The 25,959-nt window shown below is 43.8% G+C and overlaps 2 protein-coding genes across 8 annotated transcripts in view; one reads left to right on the top strand and one right to left on the bottom strand.

The window, feature by feature from the left end:
• HDDC2 (HD domain containing 2) overlaps positions 1 to 15,513 on the top strand; it is a 75,865-nt gene extending 60,352 nt beyond the window's left edge. Inside the window, exons 7-8 of the mRNA XM_073337218.1 lie at positions 12,008 to 12,169; positions 13,139 to 15,513. Coding sequence (XP_073193319.1) covers positions 12,008 to 12,036 — 29 coding nt within the window. The 3' untranslated portion in view covers positions 12,037 to 12,169; positions 13,139 to 15,513. The remainder of the gene's footprint in view (positions 1 to 12,007; positions 12,170 to 13,138) is intronic.
• TPD52L1 (TPD52 like 1) overlaps positions 1 to 25,959 on the bottom strand; it is an 86,657-nt gene that overhangs the window by 41,146 nt on the left and 19,552 nt on the right. For 4 of the 7 annotated variants that reach the window (XM_073337210.1, XM_073337211.1, XM_073337213.1 and 1 more), the window contains exons 2-4: positions 19,258 to 19,373; positions 9,069 to 9,217; positions 8,410 to 8,460 (exon numbers count right to left, since the gene is read on the bottom strand). In XM_073337210.1, coding sequence (XP_073193311.1) covers positions 8,410 to 8,460; positions 9,069 to 9,217; positions 19,258 to 19,373 — 316 coding nt within the window. The remainder of the gene's footprint in view (positions 1 to 8,409; positions 8,461 to 9,068; positions 9,218 to 19,257; positions 19,374 to 25,959) is intronic. The other 3 variants (XM_073337212.1, XM_073337214.1, XM_073337215.1) reach the window with 1 other exon arrangement.

Genomic DNA, 25,959 nt, shown 5'->3' with positions numbered 1-25,959 from the left:
GATGCTGTTTGTAGCAACTACCTCTTGACTGCTGATATTGCGAATGGCGTGGAATGCTGGCTTCAAGTCGCCCCTGGCTGAGCCAAATTCAACATCGCCCACCACTTGATTATAATATGCCTTGCGATCACAGAGTGCCAGGGTGCTAAATTTTCACTTCAGCTGGTTACGAGCGCGCTTATCACTATGGCAAGCTGTGGCCTTCAATTTAATTATCTGGAAGACCTCCTCTGATAGCCATGGTCAACATGTTGAATGCCTACAGCCAATAGTCTGCTCAGCAGATTGGTAGGAAATAGAAGAGAACAGTGACCAGGCAACCTCCATGTCGTCCGGCAAGTTGGCTAGTGCTGAGAATCTATTGCCAACGTCAATATAAAACCTGTTGACTAAACCTGGCACTTAGCGTGTCAATGTCAAACCTCCTCTTCATCCTCCTCCTCCGAGGGTTTACCTGCTCATCAGAGCGTCAAACACCATATTGGCAACCACTAGGTGGTGATTGTGTCCTCAGCACATTCCGCACCACGATATACTCTACAGGAGGCGAAGAGACGTCTGTCCCATGTGTTGATGTGGTCCAGCTCTTGAGTGATGCCATCATGAGAGATCCATGACATCTGGCATATGCGTCGCCACTTGAACCATGACTCAAGAAGGGAAAGATTCTAGGAGGCGCAGAATGTGAGCAAGTGGCAAGAGTTACCATTGAGTGTGCTTGAACCATAATGACCAATGACCTGTTCAAAACCCATTCACAGGGGGCCAGTATGTATGTTTAGGTGACCCAGGATCACAAGATTGTCATGTGGAGGGACTGTGCATACTAGATGTTCCAATTGATCGTAAAAATGATCTTCAACTGAATCAACAGATTCCTCTATCAGCACACAGACTACTATGACAGTGAGGTAACTGTGCCAACGTTTAAGACGTGCAATAAGTAAACGAGAAGACATGGGCACTGGCAAGGCATCTACAGCTGAGAATAAAGCAGGGGCTTTAACCCTGGTGCTGAGTGCTAAGTTATTCATAATCAAAAGCAAGAGCAAATTATTGTTCTCCCCCACCACCCCAAAAAAAAAATATATATATATATATATATACACACACACACACACACACCCCACCTCTTCCCACTGCCATGAGACGGAGGCACAGTAATGTGACCCTTTTCTTGGTCTAACAGTAATGCCTTCATGCTATGCAATGCGAGCTGTTGAGTCTTTCTCAGCAATTTCCTTCACTTGGGTAGCTAGGTGCAGTTCTGTCCTGCATCTTCGCAGCATGTGCATTTTCAGGGTTCATGTTGGATCTATCCACCTTGCATAATGCCCAAGGCGATATTTCGGACAAGCCTTCATCGCTGATGGCATAGCTCCAACGAGCAATCCCCTACTTCAGATGTTACACTCGCTCCGCCACGATGGGGTACAGGTCAGACTGTTTCATTGCATGACTTATGTTACAATATGGAAATGATCAGTGTGTGTTTCTTATTGCTTAGTATCGTATACTGGGAACTGCAAAAAATTCATTTCAAAACATGAAAGCAAAAGAAGTTCACCCACCCAAATGCAAAGCAAATACCTATAACCAAGCAAGAATTCAGATTACATAAGCCCCTTTCCTGGGTAGCAAAATACTAATTAGGAAAATAATTTTAAAAATTATCAGTGGAACATTGTAAATAAAAAAAATTATACCTTAATCCAAAATTGTTAGCTTTGCCTTTAAAACCCACCAACATTGTCCTGCTTCATTAAAAAGTGCAATTATTTATACTTAAACAAAAAAATAATCGCACATACTGCTCTAAGCTAACCAAATTCCTGGCAATCTCTATTCACTGCAAACCTGAGCTCAGGAAAATCATCTTTCTATCTGAATGCCTCCTCACCACCACAAATATGAAATGAATGAAGTTGATTAACTATTCTTTAGGAAGAAAAGAGTACTTGTGGCACTTTAGAGACTAACAAATTTATTTGAGCATAAGCTTTCGTGAGCTACAGCTCACTTCATCAGATGTTTTATATAGGCAAAAAGGCCTGTGAAAATAAAGCTCACCTCCCCAGACATGTAGGTTATGCTAAAATCAACCCATTGTAGAACAACAGAGGAAAAGAATGAACAAGAAAATTGATTATGAACAGATTTGAAATAATTCTAGTCATGACAGAAATCATAGAAACTGGAAGGGACCTTCCTGGTCCATCTGGTCCAGACCCCTGCACTGAGGCAGGACTAAGGATTATCTAGACCAGAGTTTCTCACAACAAAATTTTTGATGGACTCAGAGTGCAGCCACCAACTCTTGCTGACAATTTTTCCGAAAATACTTAACTTTAGGAGAAAAATAATTGTGCACATAAACACATCCAAATCACTGTAATTTATTTACATTATTTTTTATTATGGAGTCTGCAAAAAAAAACCCAAAACCCTATGTACAGTCATCTCTATTCTTTACTGGACCTCAACATCATAGAAACACCAATAAGGTGCTTTGCACATTGTCTGTTTTGTTATTGTTTCTTTTGCTTTTTTAGTAAAATGGGGATGTCTGTACAACAGTTCTACCTGGAATTTGCTCCTATTCTTGTGCTCAGCACATGAAATGGAGCAGGAGCCCCTCACTCTGCCCGGGAGCTGCCAAACCCTGCAGCATGCGGAGGCCACTCAACTGCTTGCAACTCTAAACAGCAACTATAAACAGCGAGTGTGGCCCCAGGAGGGGGAAATGCTGACCTCTTTCCGTCTGTCCCTGCCTTCTGCAGCCAGTCAGCAAGACACAGCCCCAGGAAAGATGAGTTGGGAACTCACTGGCTGCCTGCAGAATCCCAGGTTCCCTGTGCTCTGGCCAGATGGGAGCGGGGGAACTGCCCAAAGGAGCACCGAAGTGACCAAAGGCCACAGCTACCTTCACAGACAAGAGCTGCCTCTGGCACCACTCACACCAGCCCCACGTCTCCAGAAGCACTGCCCAGAGCCCCCAAGGAAGCTGCCCAATGCAGGGCGCCAATCTCTGCTGGTAGTACCAGCAGAAACACCTGTGTGGCGCAGCTTTCTGTCCTTAGTAACAGCTATTAAGGAGCAACAGCGAGGTGCTGCAGGGAGGGGCACTGCTTTGCCCCTTCGCCCAATATCCACCTATGCTTTGGAGGCTGTCGTGGCCACACAAAAAATCCACATGCAGCCACAGTGAGAAACACTGATCTAGACCATCCCTGACAGACCACCCCAGTCTAACCGGTTGTTTTAAAACTTCCAGTGACACATTTCACAACCTCCCTAGGTGATTTGTTTCAGTGCTTAACCAGTGTTTACAGTGAGGAAGTTTTTCCTAATGTCTAACCTAAATCTTGCTGCAATTTAAGCCCATTGTTTCTTGTCTTGTCCTCAGTGGATACGGAGAACAAAGTATCAGGGGGTAGCCGTGTTAGTCTGTATCCCCGAAAAGAACAAGGGTCCGGTGACACCTTAAAGACTAACATTTATTAGGGCGTAAGCTTTCGTGGGTAAAAAAACACTTCAGATGCATCAGAGTGGGGGAAGGAACTCTGAACTCTAGAGTACAGATGTGGGGACCGGCATGAAAGACCCCCTAAGCTTATTCTTACCAGCTTAGGTTAAAACTTCCCCAAGGTACAAACTTTTACCTTTTTGTCCTTGGACCTTATGCTGCCACCACCAAGCGTGTTAAACAAAGAACAGGGAAAGAGCCCACTTGGAGACTTCTCCCCCTCCCTCCCCCCCTTCAAAATATCCCCCCAAGCACTACACCCTCTTTCCTGGGGAAGGCTTGATAAAAATCCTCACCAATTTGCATAGGTGAACACAGACCCAAACCCTTGGATCTTAAGGGCAATGAAAAAGCAATCAGGTTCTTAAAAGAGAAATTAAAATAAAAGAAACTTCTGTAAAATCAGGAAGGGAAATACCTTAAAGAGTAGTCAGATTAAAAACACAGAGAATCCCTCTAGACAAAACCTTAAGTTACAAAAAGACATAAAAACAGGAATATACATCCCATTCAGCACAACTTATTTCATCAGCCATTTAAACAAAACAGAATCTAATGCAAATCTAACTAGATTGCTTACTAACTCTTTACAGGAGTTCTGACCTGCATTCCTGCTCTGGTCCCAGCAAAAGCATCACACAGACGCACACAGACCCTTTGTTTCCCCCCGCCCCTCCAGCTTTGAAAGCAACTTGTCTCCTCATTGGTCATTTTGGTCAGGTGCCAGCGAGGTTATCCTAGCTTCTTAACCCTTTACAGGTGAAAGGGTTTTGCCTCTGACCAGGAGGGATTTTATAGTTCTGTATACAGAAAGGAGGTTACCCTTCCCTTTATATTTATGACATGCCCAAATAAATCTATTAGTCTTTAAGGTGCCACCAGACTCCAAGGAGAACAAATCATCACTAAAGCTGCAAGTAGTTGGTCACGGCGGTCACTGATTCCGTGACTTTCTGTGACCTCCGTAGTGGCTGGTGCCAGCTCAGGGGCTGCCCCAGCTGGGCAGCCCCTGGGCCAGCAGCAGCAGTTTGGGTGTGTAGGAGGGGGCTCAGGGCTAGGGGCAGGGGGTTGGGGAGTGTGGGGGGGGTGCTTACCTCAGGGTGGGGGACTCCCTGGCTCCCACCTGGCATGGCACCTCTGCAGCGGAAGGGTGTCCGCACCACACGCTGCCCGCGCCCGCAGGTCCCGCCCCTACAGCTCCCATTGGCTGTGGTTCTGGGCCAATGAAGCTGCAGCAGCCAGCGCTTGTGGCAGGAGCAGTGGAGCCCCTGCCCTGGCCCCTGCCTCGGAGCTGCAGGGACACGGAGCTGGGTAAGAAGCCCCGCCAACTCTCCCTCCCCCAGTACCAGTGGTGTGGCCCAGCCACTCCCCGCCACCAGTACCAGTGGAGGTCCCAGGCAACCTCCCCCAGCACCACTGTTCCCTCTAAGCTGTGCGCGCGCACACTGATATTAAACCCCACGCACATGGCGAAACACCATGCGCGCTCCAGCTTCGGTGGCGGCTTTTTTTTGTGTGTGTGGTTTTTCTTTTGTTTATTTGTTTGGTTTTTTTGTTTGTTTGTTTCTTTACACACTTCACCAGCAGCACAGAAGAAATTTTTTGCACACACAGCCTGTTAAAAATTAGAGGGAACATTGCCCAGCACCTGTGGCGCCCTGCCCAAGTTTTAGTCAGGGAGAGTATTTTTAGTAAAAGTCATGGACAATGAATTTTTGTTTACAGCCTGTGACCTATCCATGACTTTTACTAAAAATACCCATGACTAAAACATAGCCTTTATCACCACCTTCCTCTTTGTACCAACCTTACACATACTTGAAGACTTCTCATATCCCCCTTCAGTCTTCCTTCTCCAAACTAAATAAACCCAAGTTTTTCCAATCTTTCCTCATAGATCTAGACCTTGAATTCATTTTTGTTGCTCTCCTCTGGGCTTTCTCCAATTTGTCCACCTTTCCTGAAGTGTGGTGCCCAGAAAGGGAAAAAGTAAATAAGTTAGTTCAAACAGAAGGTATTTTGCATTCACGGCTGAAAGATTTGAATAGCCTTCCGGGTTTTCCTTTTGAAAGCTACTTCGCTGCAAAATGCCAGAGCTATTGTTGTAAATATAGCATCCCGCTGGAATTAATGGGAGTTGCCTGTGTGCACAGAGGGCAGAATTTAGCTCTGTGTGTGCTACTGTCCCAGAGCTATGTGGCGACCTTGCAGGCAGCTTGAATCCATAGGAAACATTAGTCCATGTAGCCCATATTTATGGTCTTCCACAGTATGGAAGAAAAGCCATGGACATTTTCTGCTGGACAGAATCCTTTGAAGGTGACATTTCTGGCACTATCAGTAACACTTCAACGAAGCTGGTGAAGATCTAAAATGTTTTCAAATCTAGATGCCTACAGTTAGGGCCTATATCTACAGTTAGGCAGCAAGCAGATTTTCAAAAGGCACAAATAGCAGTTAGGTGCTCAAGTTACCACTAATTTTTGGGTACCCCCCATTTCTAGGAGCCCATTTAGGCTCTTTCCTAAAAATCAATGATGGGTTGGGTGCATTTTTCTTCACGCTTTTGAAAATCTCCCAACATTAAAAAAGGAGCCTTATTTCTGGAAATGCTGAGCGTCTACAAATCCCATTAATCTCGGCTTGAACATCAGGGTATTTTAATTAAGATATCTAAGTATGGATTTACAAGCCTAAATTTGGGCACCCAAATATTTTGGCCTTGGTTCTTTAATTGGCTCCTGATTTAATAAGGATGAAGGCAAATATAAACAAGGAAACTTTGTGGGTGAGGCACTGACTCCATGCTACCACACTGAATTAATAATGTTATTAGGGTGACCAGACCAGGGCTGCCCGGGGTGGGGGGGGGGGAGAGCAAGTGGGGTAATTTGCCCCAGGCCCTGGGCTCCACAGGGGCCCCCACGAGTATATAGTTTTCCAACTTTTTTTATGGAAGGGCCAATGGCGTAGCCAGGTTGAGCGAACAGGGGAAGCGATCACAAAAAAGGCGCCACCCGCTGCGGCACTTTTACTCACCCGGCGGTGCTCCAGGTCTTCGGCGGCAGGTCCTTCAGAGCCGCCAAACAGACCCGGAGCAAGTGAAGGACCCACCGCCGAAATGCCGCCGAAGACCTGGAGTGCTGCTGGGTGAGTAAAAATTAAAAAGGCACTTAATTAAAGGCCCCCTGAATCCTCTGGGCAGCCCTGGACCAGACAGCAAGTGTGAAAAATCGGGATAAGAGTGGGGGTGGGAGGTAATAAGAGCCTATATAAGAAAAACACCCAAAAATCGGGACATCTGGTCATCCTAATTGTTATTAGAATATTTATTCAACCTACGGTCATCTTCTACCACCAAATTTTTGCCGGGAGAGATCCTTCAATGTGAATTCCCACTGAAACCAACAGAAGTCCAGGCTGTTTAGCACTTTGCAGATCTGGATGCTTTACGGGGAGGCACAAATGGGAATTTATTACCCATCTCCAGTTAACTTTCAGTGGGAGATAGGTGCCTAAACTGCCCTTTGTGCTTTGGAAACTCTTCCTTACCGCTCTTAATTTTTAATTGTAATGACTGTCCTGATGATCAGGTCTCATGCAAATCATCCTGCTTATGTGCCCCGTCTATAGAAGCTTAAAACTGACAAGTTTGATTTAGAAATTTTGCCAGGCTGCCTCACTGAAGTTTTAGTTCTGGTGCCTCATGTCCCCATTCTTTCATTAGGCCTGGCTGAACTACATCTTCCATGTTTTGGAGTGTTTGCATTTATTAAAAACGCACACAAAGCCAAACCTTTACATGGAAAACACAATTTTTGTTTTTGCTTTTTTAAAAAATAATTTTGCCAAAACAACAATTTTCTATCACAAAACAGCTTTGACAGAGAACTTCCACAGTTACACTAGATCAGTGGTCCCCAAACTTTTTACCTCCTACCCCCCCCTTTAGCCCTGTCTCCGCCCCCCCCCCCCACTCCCAGAGCCGGGTCCAGGAATGGGGGGTGCAGAGGGGGTAAAGGCTGGGGCCCCAGCTGGAGCTCGGGACAGGGCTGAGATCAGAGATTTGGCCAGGGCCCTGGGAGAAGGGGCTGGCAGCCGGGGCAGGAGCCAGCAGCGGAGCTGGGTGGTGCTCCTGTCCCACTCCCCGTGAGAGCTGGCCCAGGCCCTGGCCATGACCCCCGGATCGTTCCTCTGTGCCCCCCTACCAGGGCGCACCCAACGGTTTGGGGACATCTACACTAGATTTTCCTTTTTATTTATTATTCATTCAGTACTCAAGTGCTGTAATTTTAGGGAAGATACAATGTGTTCATAAATATTGATGTTGAATTCCCACTCAAAGTGAAAAACTCAACCTTAACTATGGAGCTGAGACCTGCACCTCAATAACGACTGTAGGCCTTCTCGCAGTTTTAGAGCTTGTTGTTTTGTCTGTCTCTTGTTTTGTTGAAATTCCATTTCTCCCAGTCAGCTTTTACCTCTACATAAAAAGTTATTCAGTCAGAGTGCTGCTCCTGCCCTAGGTCTCTACATTTTGTGGCGGACTCAGGGTAGGTCTTATCACTGTTTTCTTTACATGCATCAGTAACTCCTTTCCCCATGCAAGGCCTACGTTAGTTTTACCCGGCAGCACAAACAAAAAAAATCCCCACCCTAAAAACAAGCAACCCCTTTTTTCAAACACACCCTTTTGGCAGACAACAACGAGCTAGACCATGAGGGTTCTACAGTATCATTGGTTTGCTTTTTAAAAGATTTACAGACAGACTTTTACTGAGCTGGTTTGTTAACACTTGAATTTAAATTACCATCATTTATACATTGCAAGTGGTATACCAATACCCTGCATTTCTACAGTACCTTTAATTCATGGATCTCACCTAAATTGAGCTTCTCCACATTCTTGGAAACTAGGTAAGTATTCTTGATATCTATATTACACACAGGTAAACAAAAGCCGACACACAAAGTGATTTAACTAAGCTCAAACTTCAAGCCAATAGCAAAGCTCTAAATAAAGTCAGAAATCATGAAGTTAAGTCCCTCTGTTCTAACCACTAGACACAGCACTGTTTCTCCTATGACTATTGCCCGATTTCAGTTACTGAAGTAAACTATGAAAAACTGTAGAAAATGCCCATATGGAGTCATACATAATAGTTCTGTGAGCACTGGAAGTAATTTTTTTAATTCAAGCAGAAGTATGTTTCTTGTTGCTGCTGCTGTTTTGATACACAGAAAAAAGCTAAGTAGGAAAACAAATATAATGCCATCAGATCAAAAATATTCTCCCACTAATCTGGGGTTCGTGTGATATGGGCAGCATTTGGTGGGGTACTGTAGGATTTTTGTCGTCGTCATCATAGGATTTTTTTGAACCACTTAAGTGCTTTGAAGAACCTGCCATGTCAATTCCTGCAGCTTGCTCAAGTTTGGCCACATTTTTCAGCAGATAGCACTGTACGAGGCCCCAAAATACAAAGTACAATAATATGCTACTTAGTGGAGAAGAATGAATTTGTACAGGTTTTGTACTCACGCAGAAGTCGTCTGCATGTCGTGCCAGCTTTTGCTAAAGTTCTGTTTCAGCTCATTCATCAGGTTGATACCAAGCTTTTGTTTTATTTCTGCCAGGTGCTTTTCTTTGGCTGCTAACACTTGCCGTAAAGTTGAAATTTCATCCTCTAGCTGAATAGAATAAAAAAAAAGTTAGCTAGTCATGGAAAGATAAATAAGTATCACATGGTCAGAGTTAAAAATCTCGACTGAGGTTCACATGAATCTGTATTTGACAGTGAGGCATATGTGGGGGAAAGGGGATTAAAGCAATTTTGCTGGTCCCTGGGAAGCTACCCGGACTACCACATCCATTATTACAATTCTGGTCAAAATGCACATCTCCTTAAATGTATGGCCCCACACTCCTCACATACACCTAGTAAAGGGGAGAGTTCTCTCACCATTGGGAAGCAACTGTGCAGCAAAATCTGCTTGGGGGCATCACCAGTCTTTACATGACACAAGCACTTGATTCACACAGAAAATGGGAATGGGTAGGAGCAGGGGAAGACCATGTAACACAGCCACCTTCCTTTGAATGCGTGAGCTTTGCATTTCCTATTTACAGCTGCCGCTTAAAAAGTATCACAGCCCTCCTGTCTCGGAGCATATAAAATACACATACCGCTCCCCAGCTTAATAGGTTTTAAATAAAGAACATTGTTTTTCAAAAGCCATTATGCTTTTTCTGTGGGAGACTTTTAATCTCTGTTGCTGTTTTATATGGTTGAAATAATAAAAATATATATTTTTAAAGTATAAGATGTTACCAAGGGTGGCCAAGTATGAGTCAGAGTACAACAGAGACTCTTATAGCGTGGATACAGGGACTGCTATTGAAACTGGCCCTTGCCTAAGGGGTTTGGTGTGCATTGCCATAAACCTCCTTGCCCAGCCTAGCCACGTCCTCAGGGCTAGTAACAATCTGGCCTGTAATTTATCAACCCATCCCAAGATAAAGGGGAAGGAGACATTTCTAGAGAAAAACACTTCACTACATTTAAGGTACCAGCTATAGAGCCTAGAAAAACATAGTGCTGAAGACCAGGCTACACATTATCGGCCTGGTTCTCCGCTTCACGGCAGCCCCTTAATGTCACTCCAGCAGCCAAAGGGGCTGACTAGAGAGAGTTGAAGGGCTCACCAGGAATTTTCCTGGCAAAGAAGAAATTCCTGCTTTATAATAAAAGGAGGCGGAGCAGAGCTATACCATCTCCCTCACATCCCCTGGTATATGGACTCGCCGGGAGAAAGGGAGTGGTTGAAGAGCCCTCTCTACTCTGGCTATCCCATTGGCTATAGGGATCCATGGGCAATCCAAGCATAAAAGCTAGAGCAGCAGCCCTGAAGACCTGAGAATACCAAAGGCAAAAAGGTGTCTTAAAATCACTTTGCTTGTCCACACCCAGCTTGGGAGTGGAGGAACAGAGAATCAAGGCCTATGCCTTTAGTCTTCTATTTCTGAAAAGTTTTTGGACTTGATAACTACAGACTAAATTTTACTTGTGGGGGAAAAGTCAGTGGGACTCCTTGCATAGACACAAAACAAGCAGACAGACACTGCCCTGTAATCTGCCATCTAATCTTTAGTAACATTTTAGTTAAGGGGAGAAAAAAGGAAACTAAGAACTGACCTTGAACTAACCAACTTGTGCATGAGTAAGTTCTAAAGAATATGTTCAGTCCAAAGCAATCTATGGTGCTACTGTTCGTACTCTGGCAGACATCTTTTCAAACACAATTTTTCAGACTTCATTTTATACAAAATAATGGGGTTACCTAGCATACGAATAGGACATTTGGCTAAGGAGAGGACAACTAGAAACAGTTCACCATTTATTCAATCTTCTATGCCATTAGTCCGCATAGGGCTTAAAATCTCTACCCCACAGAACAAGCAGCCCCATGTAATAATTAAGTTGCAGTCGTGGTGAAGGTGAAGGACAAATATAGTTATTCTTGACAACACAATTAGAATTTCCATTAAAACGGTTTTGTTTTTTCCTGTGTATCCTATTTATAGATATCTATGTGTAGGATGGCCAACTTTCTAATGTCTGAAAATTAGACCCCCAACCTATCCCTTCCCTCAAGGCCCTGCCCCTGCTCCACTTCTTCCCCAAGGCTCCGCTCACTCCTCTCCTGCCTCCCTCACTGCTTTCTCCCCTCAACTCCAGCCTGAACAGCCCCAAGGGACTTGGCATGCTGGAGCTGGAGTTGGCACCTGGCAGTGCAGGTCAGAAGAGTGCTGCGGCTGCACAGGAGTAGCCAGGCAGCCCCACTGGTGAGCTAGGGCACGGCCCTCTTGCCCAGCAGCCCCCGCTTCCCTCGGCGCTGTCTGCCCAGCAGCCCCCGCTTCCCTCGGCGCTGTCTGCCCAGCAGCCCCCGCTTCCCTCGGCGCTGTCTGCCCAGCAGCCCCCTTCCCCACCCGCTCGAGCCCTCTCTGCCCTGGAGCTGCCTGAGAGAGTGGCTGGGGGAAGAACCAGCTGGTGGGACAGCTCACGTTCCTTCCCTCCTGGGGAACATTCCATGCCTGCTTTTACGGGAAGATCTTGGTGGATGAGCTACATGCAGGACCACTACCAATAACTGGGATATGCATTATCATACTTATTGCCAAAAGCAGCTAAATCAGTAAGCCACTGCAACGGCCTTAGCATAACTAAGCAAGCAGCTGGGGGCAGGGGCCATTTGACCCTCTGTCCTTCCTGATAAGATCTGAAATTGCTGAGGTATGTGTTTTAGAAAAACAGGAAGCTTATCCATATCTGCCCTGTGGGATGTGTTTGTGAGGGCCCTCAAACCATGCGGGCTCTAACAAAACCAAAACACACACCACATCTAATTGATGGTTTAAGAAAAGCTTCTTGCTTAACCTTTGAAATTGCTTGCTTAACAAGTTCTTTTTTTGATTGACAGGTTATTGTTACACAACCTCGAATAAATAAGGAGAGAAAGTATGGGGTAGTTGGACTCTTCAGAAACACTTCGTGGACATATCGTAGGGTCCTGAGTGGCAACTGAGTGACAGGCCAATTGGACAGCTGTTGTTGTACCACTCGAAGACTGCTCCAGACTTTGGTAATTATTGATTTTGGGGGCATTTTACTAACCTGTTGCGGACGTGTCTAAGCGCTTGAGACTAAATAAAGTGGAGCTTTAAGTGAAAGCACTCTTGTGGTGGACTGTTCATGCCAACCACCTATCAGACGGCCTGTCTCCACTGATTTATTTCCTGCCACTGCCTTACCAAGAGTAATCGTTACCAAGAGCTTTGGATGTTTAGAACCACGGTAACACACTGGGAGTCCCTCACCCTGCTCACCATGGACCCCCACACTCCTCAAAGGAGCTGCTTGCGGCCTGAGCTTGTGCATGTATGCCACAGGAGCCACCACTTCAGGGTGGGCAACAGGCTGCCACTCCCCTGCCCCACAGCCCTGCAGTAACTGGACTTTTAGTGTCCGGTTAGTATATCAGACCAGATTCTGCCAGGTTCCCTTTTCAACCTGACTTTCTGGTTGAAAACCGGACATCTGGGAACCCTATCTAAGTGTTCTGGAATCCCCTTGATCCTATTGGACATTGTACGATTTAACCCTCTAAACTGCAAAGAATGAGGCAAGCACTAGTGAATAAAGCAGTGACTTCCAAGTCTGGTTTCATACTACTGATCCCAGAGCTGTTTTTATCTTGCACACTAATGCATTCTCTTACTCTGAAAATAGACCAAAGGTTCACTGGTCTTTTAAAAAAATCTCACTCTTTAATCCCCACCCTCTCAGTTTCTCATTTGCCATTACATGGGATCTAAGTTATTCAAGAAGCTTGGGAATTAATCAGAAATTCTAGGCACATGGGGTGAAATCCTACCCTATTGAAGTCAATGCAAAATCTCCTGCTGACTTCAACAGGCAGGATTTCACCCATAGATGCAACGAAGTGTTATAATCTGCATGATCCAGAATAACTTTTCATTTTTCCAGTAAATTTAGTGGGCACTGGATCGTAAATAACTAATTTAAGAATTCCTTCCTCTTGCCATTGCAGAAACAGCAAAATGAAACATCGCAAAGAATCAGCACCACTAGGGAAGAAACCAGGTTCTGTGAAGGAGTAACTGAGCAAGTGTTTCTAGAAAGAAGAAAATAAACCATTCTGGTTTAAAACTAATTGGATTATGTATGTATTGATTGGATGTTGAATGTTAGAATTCAATTACTTGCCACCCAAAATCAAAACTCCGGGTGCATCAGTTCACCCCACTAACACTATTAAACAGTTTAAGGTTAAGCCAAAACCAGTATCTTATATTACTTACAGATACTTAAACATTAATGCTTACCATACGGACTAACACCAATTGATCATTACATACCTGTCTGTGGGAACATTCAAAGTCTTTTTGATTAAAATTACTTTCCATTTGTTCCGTTAGAGAGATAACTAAGTCTTCAAGGCTCTATGTAAGCACTAACCCTTTGCATTCTGTTGAAACACGGACAACATTATGCACTCTATTAGAGGAAAGCAGAATGTTTTTTAAAACATCCATTCTTAAAGGAAACCATCGACTTGAAATCTCAACAGTTTAAAAAAAAAGTTAAACAGTTTCAGATAGTTGCTCAGATACCACCACCATGACTGGGGACTTGTAAGTAACTTGCTGAAAGGCTTAGGGATTTCTAATTAAGCATGTGCAGAAGTGTGTGCTAGGTCAGGACCACAGAGAGAAAGGAGACAAAGTCCCCCTGATCATTTTTGTGGGTTATAGAATCACATTTATCTTATTTTTTCTCTCCCCTGTTGTTACTTAGGAGACTCACATAACCATCAGAGGAAGCTGATGACCACCAAAATTATGTTACCCCTGAATAGTCTATTAGCTTTCCTACTGACTTCAGTAGGAGCACTCATGCAAGTAAGATTACACATGTGCATACTTTTTTGCAGAAAGAGGCCCTAAGTGTCCACATTTTTTCTGAAACTCAGACTCCTTGTGACGTACATAACTGAACTTCCTTCAAAAACCACGTTCTGACAGAAACTCCTGATCCCATGTGAAATTTTAGGGCAGGTCTGCTATAATTTTGGGATGTGAAGTGGCCCTGTGGTACATTTTCACTGTATATTCCTGTAACAATCTGAAAATCATTTTTATGTGCACTATAGAAATGCCTGAAGGCCTCAGTTAGGATCAGGGCCCCACTGTGCTAGCCAATGCACAAATGCAAAGTAAGAGACACTCCATGCCCTGGAAACCTTACCATCTAAAACAGACAAAAGGAGAAATACAACATACAAGTGTAACCCACAAAGAGATTACCCAAATTCCTGGGGCTGTGTCTGCTGGCAGCTCAGGGAGAGGCACACTGTCCCTGGTAGGGAGGGGGAGCCAAGGCAAACTCAGAGTCTGCCTGGCAACCAATAGGGCGTGAGATGCCCCTCCCAGGGAGTTCAGGAAAGGGGAGAAGCCATTTTCGAGTCAGTCTGGAGCCAGCCGGGGCAAGTGCAGGACTTGCTGTGTGGGGAGCTGATAAGTCCCAGGCCTGCATGCAGGGTTCCCCCTGAGAACTGGCCTCTAGGGACCTGAAAGCAAGATTTCCTCAGCTGGGCTTTGGTTCTTCTATCCTGATGATTCCTAGTTCATAGAGTTTTGCTGGGAAACTTCCCCGGCCAGGCTGATTTTGCCCTCCAGCTCCCTAGGTGAGACCAGTCACCACATAGTCAGCTCTGCTCTGGCAGCTAGTTCAGGGCTGCTGCCTGCTCTCTCTCTCTGTGTATGTATGTGTATATATATATATATACACATACACACACACACACACACACACGTACGTGTATGCTGGGCTAGTAGATTACAATTTGGATTTTAGTACAGTTGTGTAATCTGCACCTTGAGCCCTGCACCCCTTTGTGGTGAGGGGAAATCCTGGGACCAAAGTAACCTGATTCCTGCCTGAAGAGAATCCCTGCCAGCAGAGATCAGCCCCTCTGCTGTGACTGAGGAGTCCAGAGTCACCTCTGAACCTGAGGATCATTCATGGAGTTTGAGAGTGCACCACCTTTTAGTCAGGGAATTTGTTTTGGGGACCCCCCCCAACTCCCTGAACTGTGTCCCCAAGCCAGGGAGTAAGGGTTTTGTGATTTTATAACCTGCTGCATATTAAACCTGTGGAAGGATTTACCACCTTCTCCCACTTGTGAGTGCTTTGGGCTTTACTGAACCCAGTCAGCCACACTGCTAAACCACTGCAGAGAAGAATTTTGTGGTCATAAGTCATCAAGGGCTCCAACAAAGTACGCATACCAACGGGACACTAATCTTACATTTGCTACATCAAGTCACGTGACTGGGGAAAGTCACAGGTATTAACAGCGTGGGCACCGATGAACTAAATATAGTGTTTTACCCGGTTGTGTGTGTCTCCTGTTTAATATAATTATTGTGTTGAATATATTGTATGTGTTTGTGTTCTTTCTTGGAAGTCTCCAACTATCTGGCAAGTAAGTGGGGATTACCCTGTGGTTAGAATTTTCCTCCCAAGCTGCCCTGGTGACCCTGCCAGGAAGGAACGAGGGGGGTGGAGGCACCACCAAATAAATTCATAGGAAAAAATAAAGAAGATACACCCTGCTGAGTGGGTGGCAGGATCCAGAAGAACCCAGACCTGTCCATCAAAACCTGTACGCAGATTGGCATTAAAGAAGGTAACCGGGTGGAGAGGGGGCGCTACACAAGCAACGTGGTAAGTATGATGAAAAGCACACCAAGTAGTGGGTGTGTGTGATCCATCCCCAAGACCAGCAACATACAAGGCAAGGGGGAATTAAAAAAAAAAAAAGAAAAAAGACAACACATTTTATATAATCGGATATATGCATACACACATTACATATCTTATTTTGTTTTTTTAAATAAATACACATCAAGCATACCTGAAAGACACCCATTCTATTAACTGATCTCTTGTAGGCTTCAAGAAAGAAGTGGGCCCTGAGGAAGGATTTGAAGAAGAGGCTAGGTGTCCTTACTGACGGACACAGGGAGAACCCCTCATGTACAAGGAGAATGTGGCATAAAGCACAGAGATAACTGTGAAAGACGTGTACCATTGGGCTTGTGTGTCAAGATTAGCATTACTGGTGGAGAGGAGGGTGGAGGTAAGGTGGAAGAGAGCTCTACAGGAACGTGAAGCTAAAGCAGAGAGGGGAGACTGGCAAAGGCAGAAATGGCAGCTGCATCCAACTCCCATTGTAAGTAACTGAAGTTACTTTCAATGGGAGTTGGGAGTCTAAAAGCTTGTGTGCCTTAGGGCACGTCTTCATTGGCAACGTTAAAGCGCTGTTGTGGCACTGTTTTAGAGAGCTCTCCCAGCGCTCTTAAAAAAAAAAAAAAAAAGAACCCACCTCGATGAGGGGCATCTACACTCGCCCTTGACAGCTCTGAAACTTGCAGCGCTCTGAAGTGCCAGCATAGACAAGCCCCTAGAAAAAAAATCTCTTCCAGGAAACTTGATCTTAATTTTAGTCTTAGAACCTCCCCCAAATTCTCCAGACTTTTTCTAAATGCAATGCTCAAGCATTTTCCCTTTGAACATAATTACATGCCACTGGAATGCCATGAGCAATTTAAAACAGTCTTATGAGCCCAGCGACCTAGATACTGTAATTCTAGTGACAACAGAACAACTTTCAGTTTGTCTTTGTATACTTGAATTAAGGGTCTCATCCCGTGTGGTGGGTTCCAAGTGCCCTCAATTCCTGCTGACATCAATGAGTGAAGGGTGCTCAGGACCTCATAGGATGAGACTCTTGGGGAACTCATCATTCTCAGATAACTATAAGGAGTTTTCTTTATTTTCCTCCTTCTCTCTCTTTCAGTCTGTTTGGCCAGGAAAGCATGCAAATCAATGAATCCAAGAGCTACAATATGCAAGCTTACACACATTTTCTTTAAACATGAAATAACTCCTACCCCATCTGCATGTCCTGAGTCGGATATATAAATATAATTAATAGTCATACGTAAGCTTCCTTCCTATTATTTACAGGTGTACAAATGCACTATAGAAGCAAGATGTACCTAACATTTTTGAGACATTAGATCTTCCCACAGCCTTAAAAGCCCAACTGGGCAGAAACAAACAGTTGGCTTTTACTCCTCCAGGAAATCACAAGTCAGAGTACAGAATGAAAAAACAAACAAAATTCTCAGTGGCTAAGTTCAAAAATCAAATAAGGTCATGGAGGATAGGACAATCAATGGCTATTAGCCAAGATGGTTAGGAATGGAACCCCATGCTCAGGGTGTCTCTAAACCACCAATTGCCAGAAAGCTGGGGCAGGATGGCAGGGAATGGATCATTTGAGAATTGCCCTGTTCTGTTCATTCCCTCTGAAGCACCTGGCATTGGCTACGGTCAGAAGACAGGATACTGGGTTAGATGGACCACCGGGCTGACCCTGTATGGCTGTTCTTATGACTATTAACTGCAATTTAAATATTTTTACTGCATAGTGGAGAAAGTCTAGTCTCTGCTAATAATTGTCCTTTGAATTACATCATCTAGTCCTGTATCAGCCTCCCATTGTTGTCAGTACCAGATGCTCCAGAAGATGGTTCAATGACAGAAAAACTTTCCTATGACCCTGCCAACTGTTAGTGTCTACTCATGCACTGAAGCTTGAAGGTTTTTGTCCCTTCCCAAACGTTTGGCTTATTAAAATCCTTAGAATTGGAACTTTTAGTGGTTTTGAATTTCCCACCTTCTGGTTTCACTGATTGCCCCTTTCTTATAGTATTATGAGAAAGTGAATAGAAGTTCGCAATCTACCTTCTCTTTACCCTTCCTTACTATGAATACTTTTCTCACAATCCCTCATTTGTCTTCTCTAAAGTAAACAATTCCAATTCTTTCAATCTGGCTCCATATGAAGGTTTTTCCATGCTTCTAATTGGCTGCCCCTGAACCTCATCTATTTCTTCTGTATCATACAGCAGACACCATGGGGGAAGACTGCACTCGGACTGGATTTAAGCCTGATGTTGACTCTCTTCCTAATCTCACCAAAACTAAATCAATAGTGCCATGTAATTTCATCCAGTTCAAGCTCCCGCAACTTCCTTCAGCCATCTGGGATTTATTTTTTTGTAAATTCTCTTCGCAGTACTGTAAGAAGTTGTGTTATGATGTTGCAACCACTATCAGTGGCGTTTTCTCTAAGAATCATGTAATCAGTTCTTTTCAGTAAGTGTGTCATAGGCTGGCTGGCCCTTCTAGAGAGAGAGATCTCAGCCCACCTGTGACACAGCTGATTTGCCTCCTCAGGTGGAAAGAATGAATGAGTCAAGTCACTTGACAGGCAGTCATGTGACTAAACCAGGGTTTCTGAGGGTTAGAAAAACAGAAGCTTGTGAACAGCTAAAGTGAGGCACTGCAGAGTGGACCAGCAGGAAAAGAGACTCTCTTGCAGTGGTCCCTCAGGAAGGGAGTCATGGCTGGGTAGAAAGACCCAGCTGAAAGTTGTCTCTTCCATTTGGGGAGTGGCAAAGAAGGCAAGCCAGGCCAGGCCTTAGGTCTTCTCCTGTGAACAGAGAACAAGCCAATACCTCAGGGAGGAGGAGTTGGGCCCAGCTTTAATGGGTAGGAGGATGGAAGACCTTTGATGTTTGTTTTGGAACTTTGTTTTAAAACACACCATACTTCAATAAGAGTGATTGTTACTGGACTTATGAAAGCCTTTTGTGCATGAGTTGTGGTGTATCGGGGAGCCTGGAAGAGGGGAATCCGAGGCAGGGAGCCACAGAGCCAATTCCAAGCCATGAGGGGCTCTCAGGAGGCACTTGACAAAACATCATGCCACAAATCCATGGTCTTGAAAGAATATGCGTTCTTTCAGGGGTCTTTCATTATATGTGCTGCAAATTTAAGACTAATGACACATGGCTCATTTGTTAAAATAGCACACCCACTAATTTTACCTCTGCCTTTATCTTTACTAATAGATTATTAGTTTTCCAAAAATAATCAACAGAATGAATCATCTTGCACTAGTCTAGAATTAAAGGAAACATAATGTACTTGTGACATCTGCACTTTATCCTGCTAATAATATTTATACCTCTGGAATTTGGAAGTTAATATCCAGGGGATCAAAAGCATTACCTTGGCTAGCTCAATCTTTAACTCTTCTTTCTCTTCTTCAGAAATAATGCTTGTGAAATCAATATCAGTGACTGTTTCTTCATCTGTCTCGTGCAATGGCTGTGTTTCCAGCAGACCTTTGAAAATAAGAAAGTAACTGTCAACAAAACTCTTACAATACATTTCACTGAGTGGTGATGGGGAGGGGGCAGAAGGTGGCCAACTGTACGAAACCTAAATAAAGGCTAACTTTTGTTACATGCACTAGAGTTATCCAGGTCTTTCTAATACATCCCATTTGGATTCCTCTTTTTTTTTGCTTTTATAAACCTATTGCAAATGATAGATAATCACAGAATCATAGAAATGCAGGGCTGGAAAGGACCTCAAGAGGTCATTGAGTCCATCTCCCTGCCTGAGCCAGGGTTAAGTATACCTAGGCCATCCGTGACTGGTGTTTGTCTAACCTGTTCTTAAAAACCTCTAATGATGGGGATTCCACTTCTTAAGTACTGTTCCAGTGCTTAACTATCCTTTTCGTTATAAAGCTTTTCCTAAGATCCAACTGTGATGACTGGAGCTTGATGGATGCATTACCTAGTGGTTAGGGAGTCATTTTTTTTTAAATGAAGCAGGGAATTGGTAGAGGAGCCTAGGCCCTCCCACTCCACCAGGCTACAGCTCCAGACCCCATGAGGGTTACCAAAGGCCAGGCACCCACGAGTGCCTTATGATTGCCATCTCTGGGACACTTACTACCTCCCATGCTATAGTCCAAGCTTTATAGTCTGTAGCAAAACTGGGAAAAAAAAAAAGGTACTGACTGCATCTTTAGTCTGTCTGGGCCTACCAGGTAGGTTCCTCTTTTCCCAGAGGAGCTGCTCCAGCATCCTTTCACAGGAGCACCCAGGACAGGTCCTTCTCTCTGCCTTGTCAGCCCCTTTCTGAGCTGTCTGGCTTCCTTTTAAGCTCCATTTCCACCTGGAGCATGCGCTGCAGATGTGGCTGGGCCCAAAATTGTTCTTTAACCCCTTCAGTCCTAGTGTGAGGCTTACACACCTCATTACACCAACCTAGATCTCCCTTGCTGAAACTAAGCGGATTACTTCTTGCACCAACCTTGATGGACATGGAGAAAAATAGTATTTTATTGTATTTTTTGTAGAATATTGACATGAAGGCACCAACAAGATCAAGAAATCATCACTGGATGCAGCATACAACACTACTGCATGATACAGTATAGAAGAAAAGAACATGAAAAAAACCTAGTTTTTTCTTCAAATTAAAAAAATAAATATGGATCACTGCTGTGTGATGTCCACAACAAGGATGACAATATAACTGCTGGTCAGTATAGCACTGTCATACAGTAGATCAATATACACTTTATATTTTTCCCTGTGTGTCTTGTTCGAGGTGTTTCAGAACCTCTCACTATTAACTGAGTGTGACGGGTTGGATCACAGAAACCCCCTTGGGGCTGCCAACTGATGAGCTAGGACTACTACTGCCCCTGCTTTCCCTGCCAGCTTGGGTTGTGCCAGACACGCTTGCCAGCTACAAACACAGACCCTGGTCTGAACAATGTCCACAAGCTGCTGGCTTAATGGAAAACAGCTTAAGAAGTGTTCCTGTCTCCAACACTCAGATGCCCAACTCCCAACGGGGTCCAAACCCCAAATAAATCTGTTTTACCCTGCATAAAGCTTATACAGGGTAAACTCAAATTGTTCACTCTCTATAACACTGACAGAGAGATATGCACAGCTGTTTGACGCCCCCTCCCCCCAAGGTATTAATACATTCTCTGGGTTAATTGATAAGTAAAAAGTGATTTTATTAAAGACAAAAGTAGGATTTAAGTGGTTCCAAGCAATAACAGACAGAACAAAGTGAATTACCAAGCAAAATAAAATAAAACATGAAAGCCCATGCCTAAAACAGTAAGAAGCTGAATACAGATAAAATCTCACCCTCCGAGATGTTCCAATAAGCCTCTCTTTTACAGACTAGCCTCCTTCTAATCTGGGTCCAGCAATCACTCACACCCCCATGGTTACTGTTTTTTGTTCCAGTTTCTTTCAGGTATCCTTTGGGGGTGGAGAGACACTCTCTTGAGCCAGCTGAAGACAAAATGGAAGGGTCTCGCAGGGGTTTAAATAGACTCTCTTGTGAGTGGACACCCCTCCCTTCTCCCCATGTAGAATCCCAGCTACAAGATGGAGTTTTAGAGTCACACGGGCAAGTCACACACATGTCCATGCATGACTCAGAACTTACAAGTAGAAGCCATTGTTCACTTGCTACCTTGAACATCCTCAGGTAGACTTCTTATGTGGACTGGAGCCTTCCAAGATCCATTGTCCATTAAGTGTTTCTTGATTGGGCACTTAATTTGCAAATTCCTTTCTAAAGAAGCTGCCCAAATGCCTTACTAAGGCTACTTAAAATCAAACAAGTACATTGCCAATATTCATAACTTCGAATACAAAAATGATACATGCATACAAATAGGATGAATATATTCAGTAGATCATAACCTTTGCAGAGATATGTTACATGGCATATGTAGAAGAAAACATTCCAGTTTTGTCATATTTACATTCATAAGCATATTTCCATGAAGCATTATGGGATGCAACGTCACACTGAGTACTACTACTATGGAAAGTGTACCTCTGGGTTTGACTTCACTGTTTAAAAAGGTGCGGTTTTTACCTCAGCTGACTTATGCACATGAGCTATTCCAAGATAAAAATATAGTAAAGACAAAGCATTTTAGTTTTACCATGAGGTAAACTTATCATGCGCAGTCCTATACTGGCCAAAAGTTACTAGGGATGGTGGGGGGGAGAAAGCAGTAGATGTGATACTAAAAATCAAGATGTAAGGTTTTTAACACAGTCCCACATGACAGTCTCAAACAAACTAGGAAAATGTGGTCTAGATGAGATTACTATATAGGTGGGTGTACAACCTGTTCAAAGACCATACTGAAAGAGTAGTTATCAATGGTTTGCGGTCACAATGAGAAGACATATCTAGTGGATTCCCACAGGGGATGAATAATTTTCATTAATCAATCACAGATAATGGAGAGGAGAGTATGCTTATAAATTTGCAGATGACACCAAGCTGGGAGGGGTTGCAAACATTTTGGAGGACAAGATTAGAATTCAAAACCATCTTTACTAATTGGTCTGAAATTAACAAAATGAAATTCAATAAAGACAAATACAAAGTTCTATACTTAGGAAAGGAAAAATATCAAATATACAACTACAAAATGGGGAACGGGAGCGTTATATGAATTGCACTGGAAGTAACTGTCCCTTCTAGCCCTACATTTCTATGATTCTGGATCCCCATCTGAGATTTACCTGATGGTGAAACTAAAGTGCCTTGTCTTCACTGTGTCATTACCTCAGGAGAGCTCACATGGGTTATTTACTCTGAGGTAAACATCACTGCTTTTTTAACAGTGAAGATAAGCCCTAAGATGATGCGATATGGAGGTTTCAGAATGCTGGTAAGTCTGAAGTACAAGCAACAGGTATGGGGAGTGGAATAGTCCAGAAGCTTGGAGCAGAGTATACTTGTGATTATTCTTGATAGCTTAATTCACTGTGCTGTCACACTTAAGCCCTGATCATACAAACACTGATGCACATGCTTAATCTTACTACCTGTAGTCCCATTGTGGGGGAGGGATAGCTCAGTGGTTTGAGCATTGGCCTGCTAAACCCAGGGTTGTGAATTCAATCCTTGAAGCCATTTAGGGATCGGGGGCAAACATTGGGGATTGGTCCTGCTTTGAGCAGGGGGTTGGACTAGATGACCTCCTGAGGTCCCTTCCAACCCGGAGATGCTATGAAACCAATGACAGTACTCATGGTGTTTAAGTGCATGCTTAACTGCTCCCAGGATCAGGGCCATGATTTGTCTCTTATGCTCAGGTGCGCTGAAGATCAGCGGCATCATGTCTTATTCGATAAGCACCAACAGGAAAGAGTTTTACAAAAAAACGGCATCCAGTGACTGTCTCAAGGAATTTGGTGGCTTAAATAACTGGTGGATGCTTCCTATTGGTTGCAAAGAGAACGTGGAACTTTACCAGACTCCTCCTTGCCCAGCCTCTCCTTCCCTGTGCATTGCCTAGGGGGCCTGGCATTTGTGTGTTGTATAGCAAAGTTTAACAAAACTGCTTCTTATCAATTTCACACTGCAGTTCACAGGGTTCTGAATAGCAAAAGTAAACTGGACCATAGTTTTGACAACTTCACTCTGGTGCTGCTTGGCAAAGCAATGAATTGCAAGAGAAGCACTGACCTGTCTGGTGGCACCCTCAGGTACAGACCACTGTGTTGATTCATGTTGGAAGCTTACCTTTGCAACCATAAGGATCAGAAACTTTTTAATAAAAATAAAAGCTTAAATTGTGCAGAAATTGATCATTTAGAAACAACATCATGCCAGCTTGCTTGGAAAAGCTAGGTATATGGATTTTTAAAGCCCTGACAAAACAAAAAAATATATTTCACACAAACTGCAAGAAAATAAATTTCCAAATTATTTTTATTAGCCAGAAGAGCCAATTATTGTTTCCAGTTTATTCTGAGATTTTAAACAGTCTTACTAACAGCTTTTTCATAGCTCCAGTATGTGCTTTAGAAAAAGAAATAATAAGTTAGACTCCAGCAGAAAAAAAAAATAAAAAGACTGTTTAAGGGTCTCGGCTTTGTCCTTCGAATACTCCATCATCAACCAGTATGTCAAAACAACCACTACCGTAAATTTCTACTTTAGACTTGGAAGCCTGGATAAACACAGTGTCCTTCCAATCCACAGCCGCATGTATCCAATGTAACTTCTGACCAAAAATCAAATCTCTGGGTCAGCTATAGCCTAGACAAAAGATACTTTACAGTGTGCATCACTCAGCTGCCACAAAGACAGAGCTATGGCTGAGCAGAATTCAGCACAGTTTGAGCAGAGTAAAATGAACTCTGGGGCAGCCAGAGTCTGATCTGGCCCCTGATCTAAGATACAGCATCCAGAGGGAAGCGAGAAAAGAAGGTAAGAGAAGGATGAAGAGAGAACCAACTAGCTTCCTATTTGAAACAGCATTTAATGTTGGATGAGATTTACATAGCTCATGCTCTAGAGGGATGATGTCACAGAATTTAGTAGCATAACAGGAAATGCCCCAATAACAAAGATAGTTGAATGGAAGCAAGTGAGCAGATTGGTAGCTACAAATCATATCAACCAAACATGAATGAACATTGTATATCTATTTGTTACACACACACACACTTATGTAAAAAGATTAAGATGGCAAAGTTCAGCACTCAAAGTTATGAAATGCCAGAATTGAGGCTGCCTGTGATCCTCATCCAATTTGTCTCTCTCTGCCACCATGGCTTCCACTCAATCCGCCACCATAACCCTCCCATATTCTCCATTCTCATAGGCTCTCAGTTCCAAACTCACACTCAGCTCCTTGCTCCAGTCTCTTTGACCTGCCAGTCCCAGTTCTCCCCCTGCATGCAAGTTCCTCATCAGATCTTCTCCTGCCTCACTTCCTTTCCCCCATCCCACATGTTTTCAGTGAAAGGGCCCTAGAATTTGTCACCATGTTACAGTACTGTAAATTAAGCTAGGGTGAGAGCACTGAAAGCTCCACTGTGCCCAAATCACCAGATCTAGGCAGCTAAGATCCAGGACTTTTATGTGGAAGACCTGAGGTCTATGCACAGAAAATGGTTGTGCATTTTTGCACTTCAAAGAGTGCATTTCTTTACTGAAACCATGTACCCTAATTGCAAAATTAAATACGTACACAGACATTTACACATATGCGAGCACAAATACTTAGTTCTTACATGCACCTGCTGTAATGGAGCAGGTAAACAAAGGTGTGCAAAGGTACATCTTTTTCCCCTGTGGAATTTAGGCCTCAGCCTTTAATAAATAATAATAATAAAATTAAAAAAAATTATTCAGCCCTTGTACTTTAAGCCCAATTACCAGAGAAACCACTTCTTGTGTTACACCTCATCACAACAATTAAAGCCAACTTAGAGGAGAAGCACTGAAGTACTTAGAGGAGAGGAAAGTGATCAGGAACAGTCAGCATGGATTCACCAAGGGCAAGTCATGCCTGACTAATCTAATTGCCTTCTATGACGAGATAACTGGCTCTGTGGATGAGGGGAAAGCGGAAGACGTGTTGTTCCTTGACTTTAGCAAAGCTTTTGACACTGTCTCCCACAGTATTCTTGCCAGCAAGTTAAAGAAGTATGGGCTGGATGAATGGACTATAAGGTGGATAGAAAGTTGGCTAGATTGTCGGGCTCAATGGGTAGTGATCAATGGCTCCATGTCTAGTTAGCAGCCGATATCAAGTGGAGTGCCCCAAGGGTCGGTCCTCGGGCCGGTTTTGTTCAATATCTTCATAAATGATCTGGAGGATGGTGTGGATTGCACCCTCAGCAAGTTTGCAGATGACACTAAACTGGGAGGAGAGGTAGATACGTTGGAGGGTAGGGATAGGATACAGAGGGACCTAGACAAATTGGAGGACTGGGCCAAAAGAAATCTGATGAGGTTCAAGAAGGACAAGTGCAGAGTCCTGCACTTAGGATGGAAGAACCCCATGCACCGCTACAGACTAGGGACCGAATGGCTCGGCAGCAGTTCTGCAGAAAAGGACCTAGG

This window comes from Lepidochelys kempii, chromosome 3 (assembly GCF_965140265.1).
Source record: "Lepidochelys kempii isolate rLepKem1 chromosome 3, rLepKem1.hap2, whole genome shotgun sequence".
Taxonomy (NCBI): Eukaryota; Metazoa; Chordata; order Testudines; family Cheloniidae; genus Lepidochelys; species Lepidochelys kempii.
Note: the sequence above shows the minus strand (reverse complement) of the source record. Positions and strands in the feature narration are given on the sequence as shown.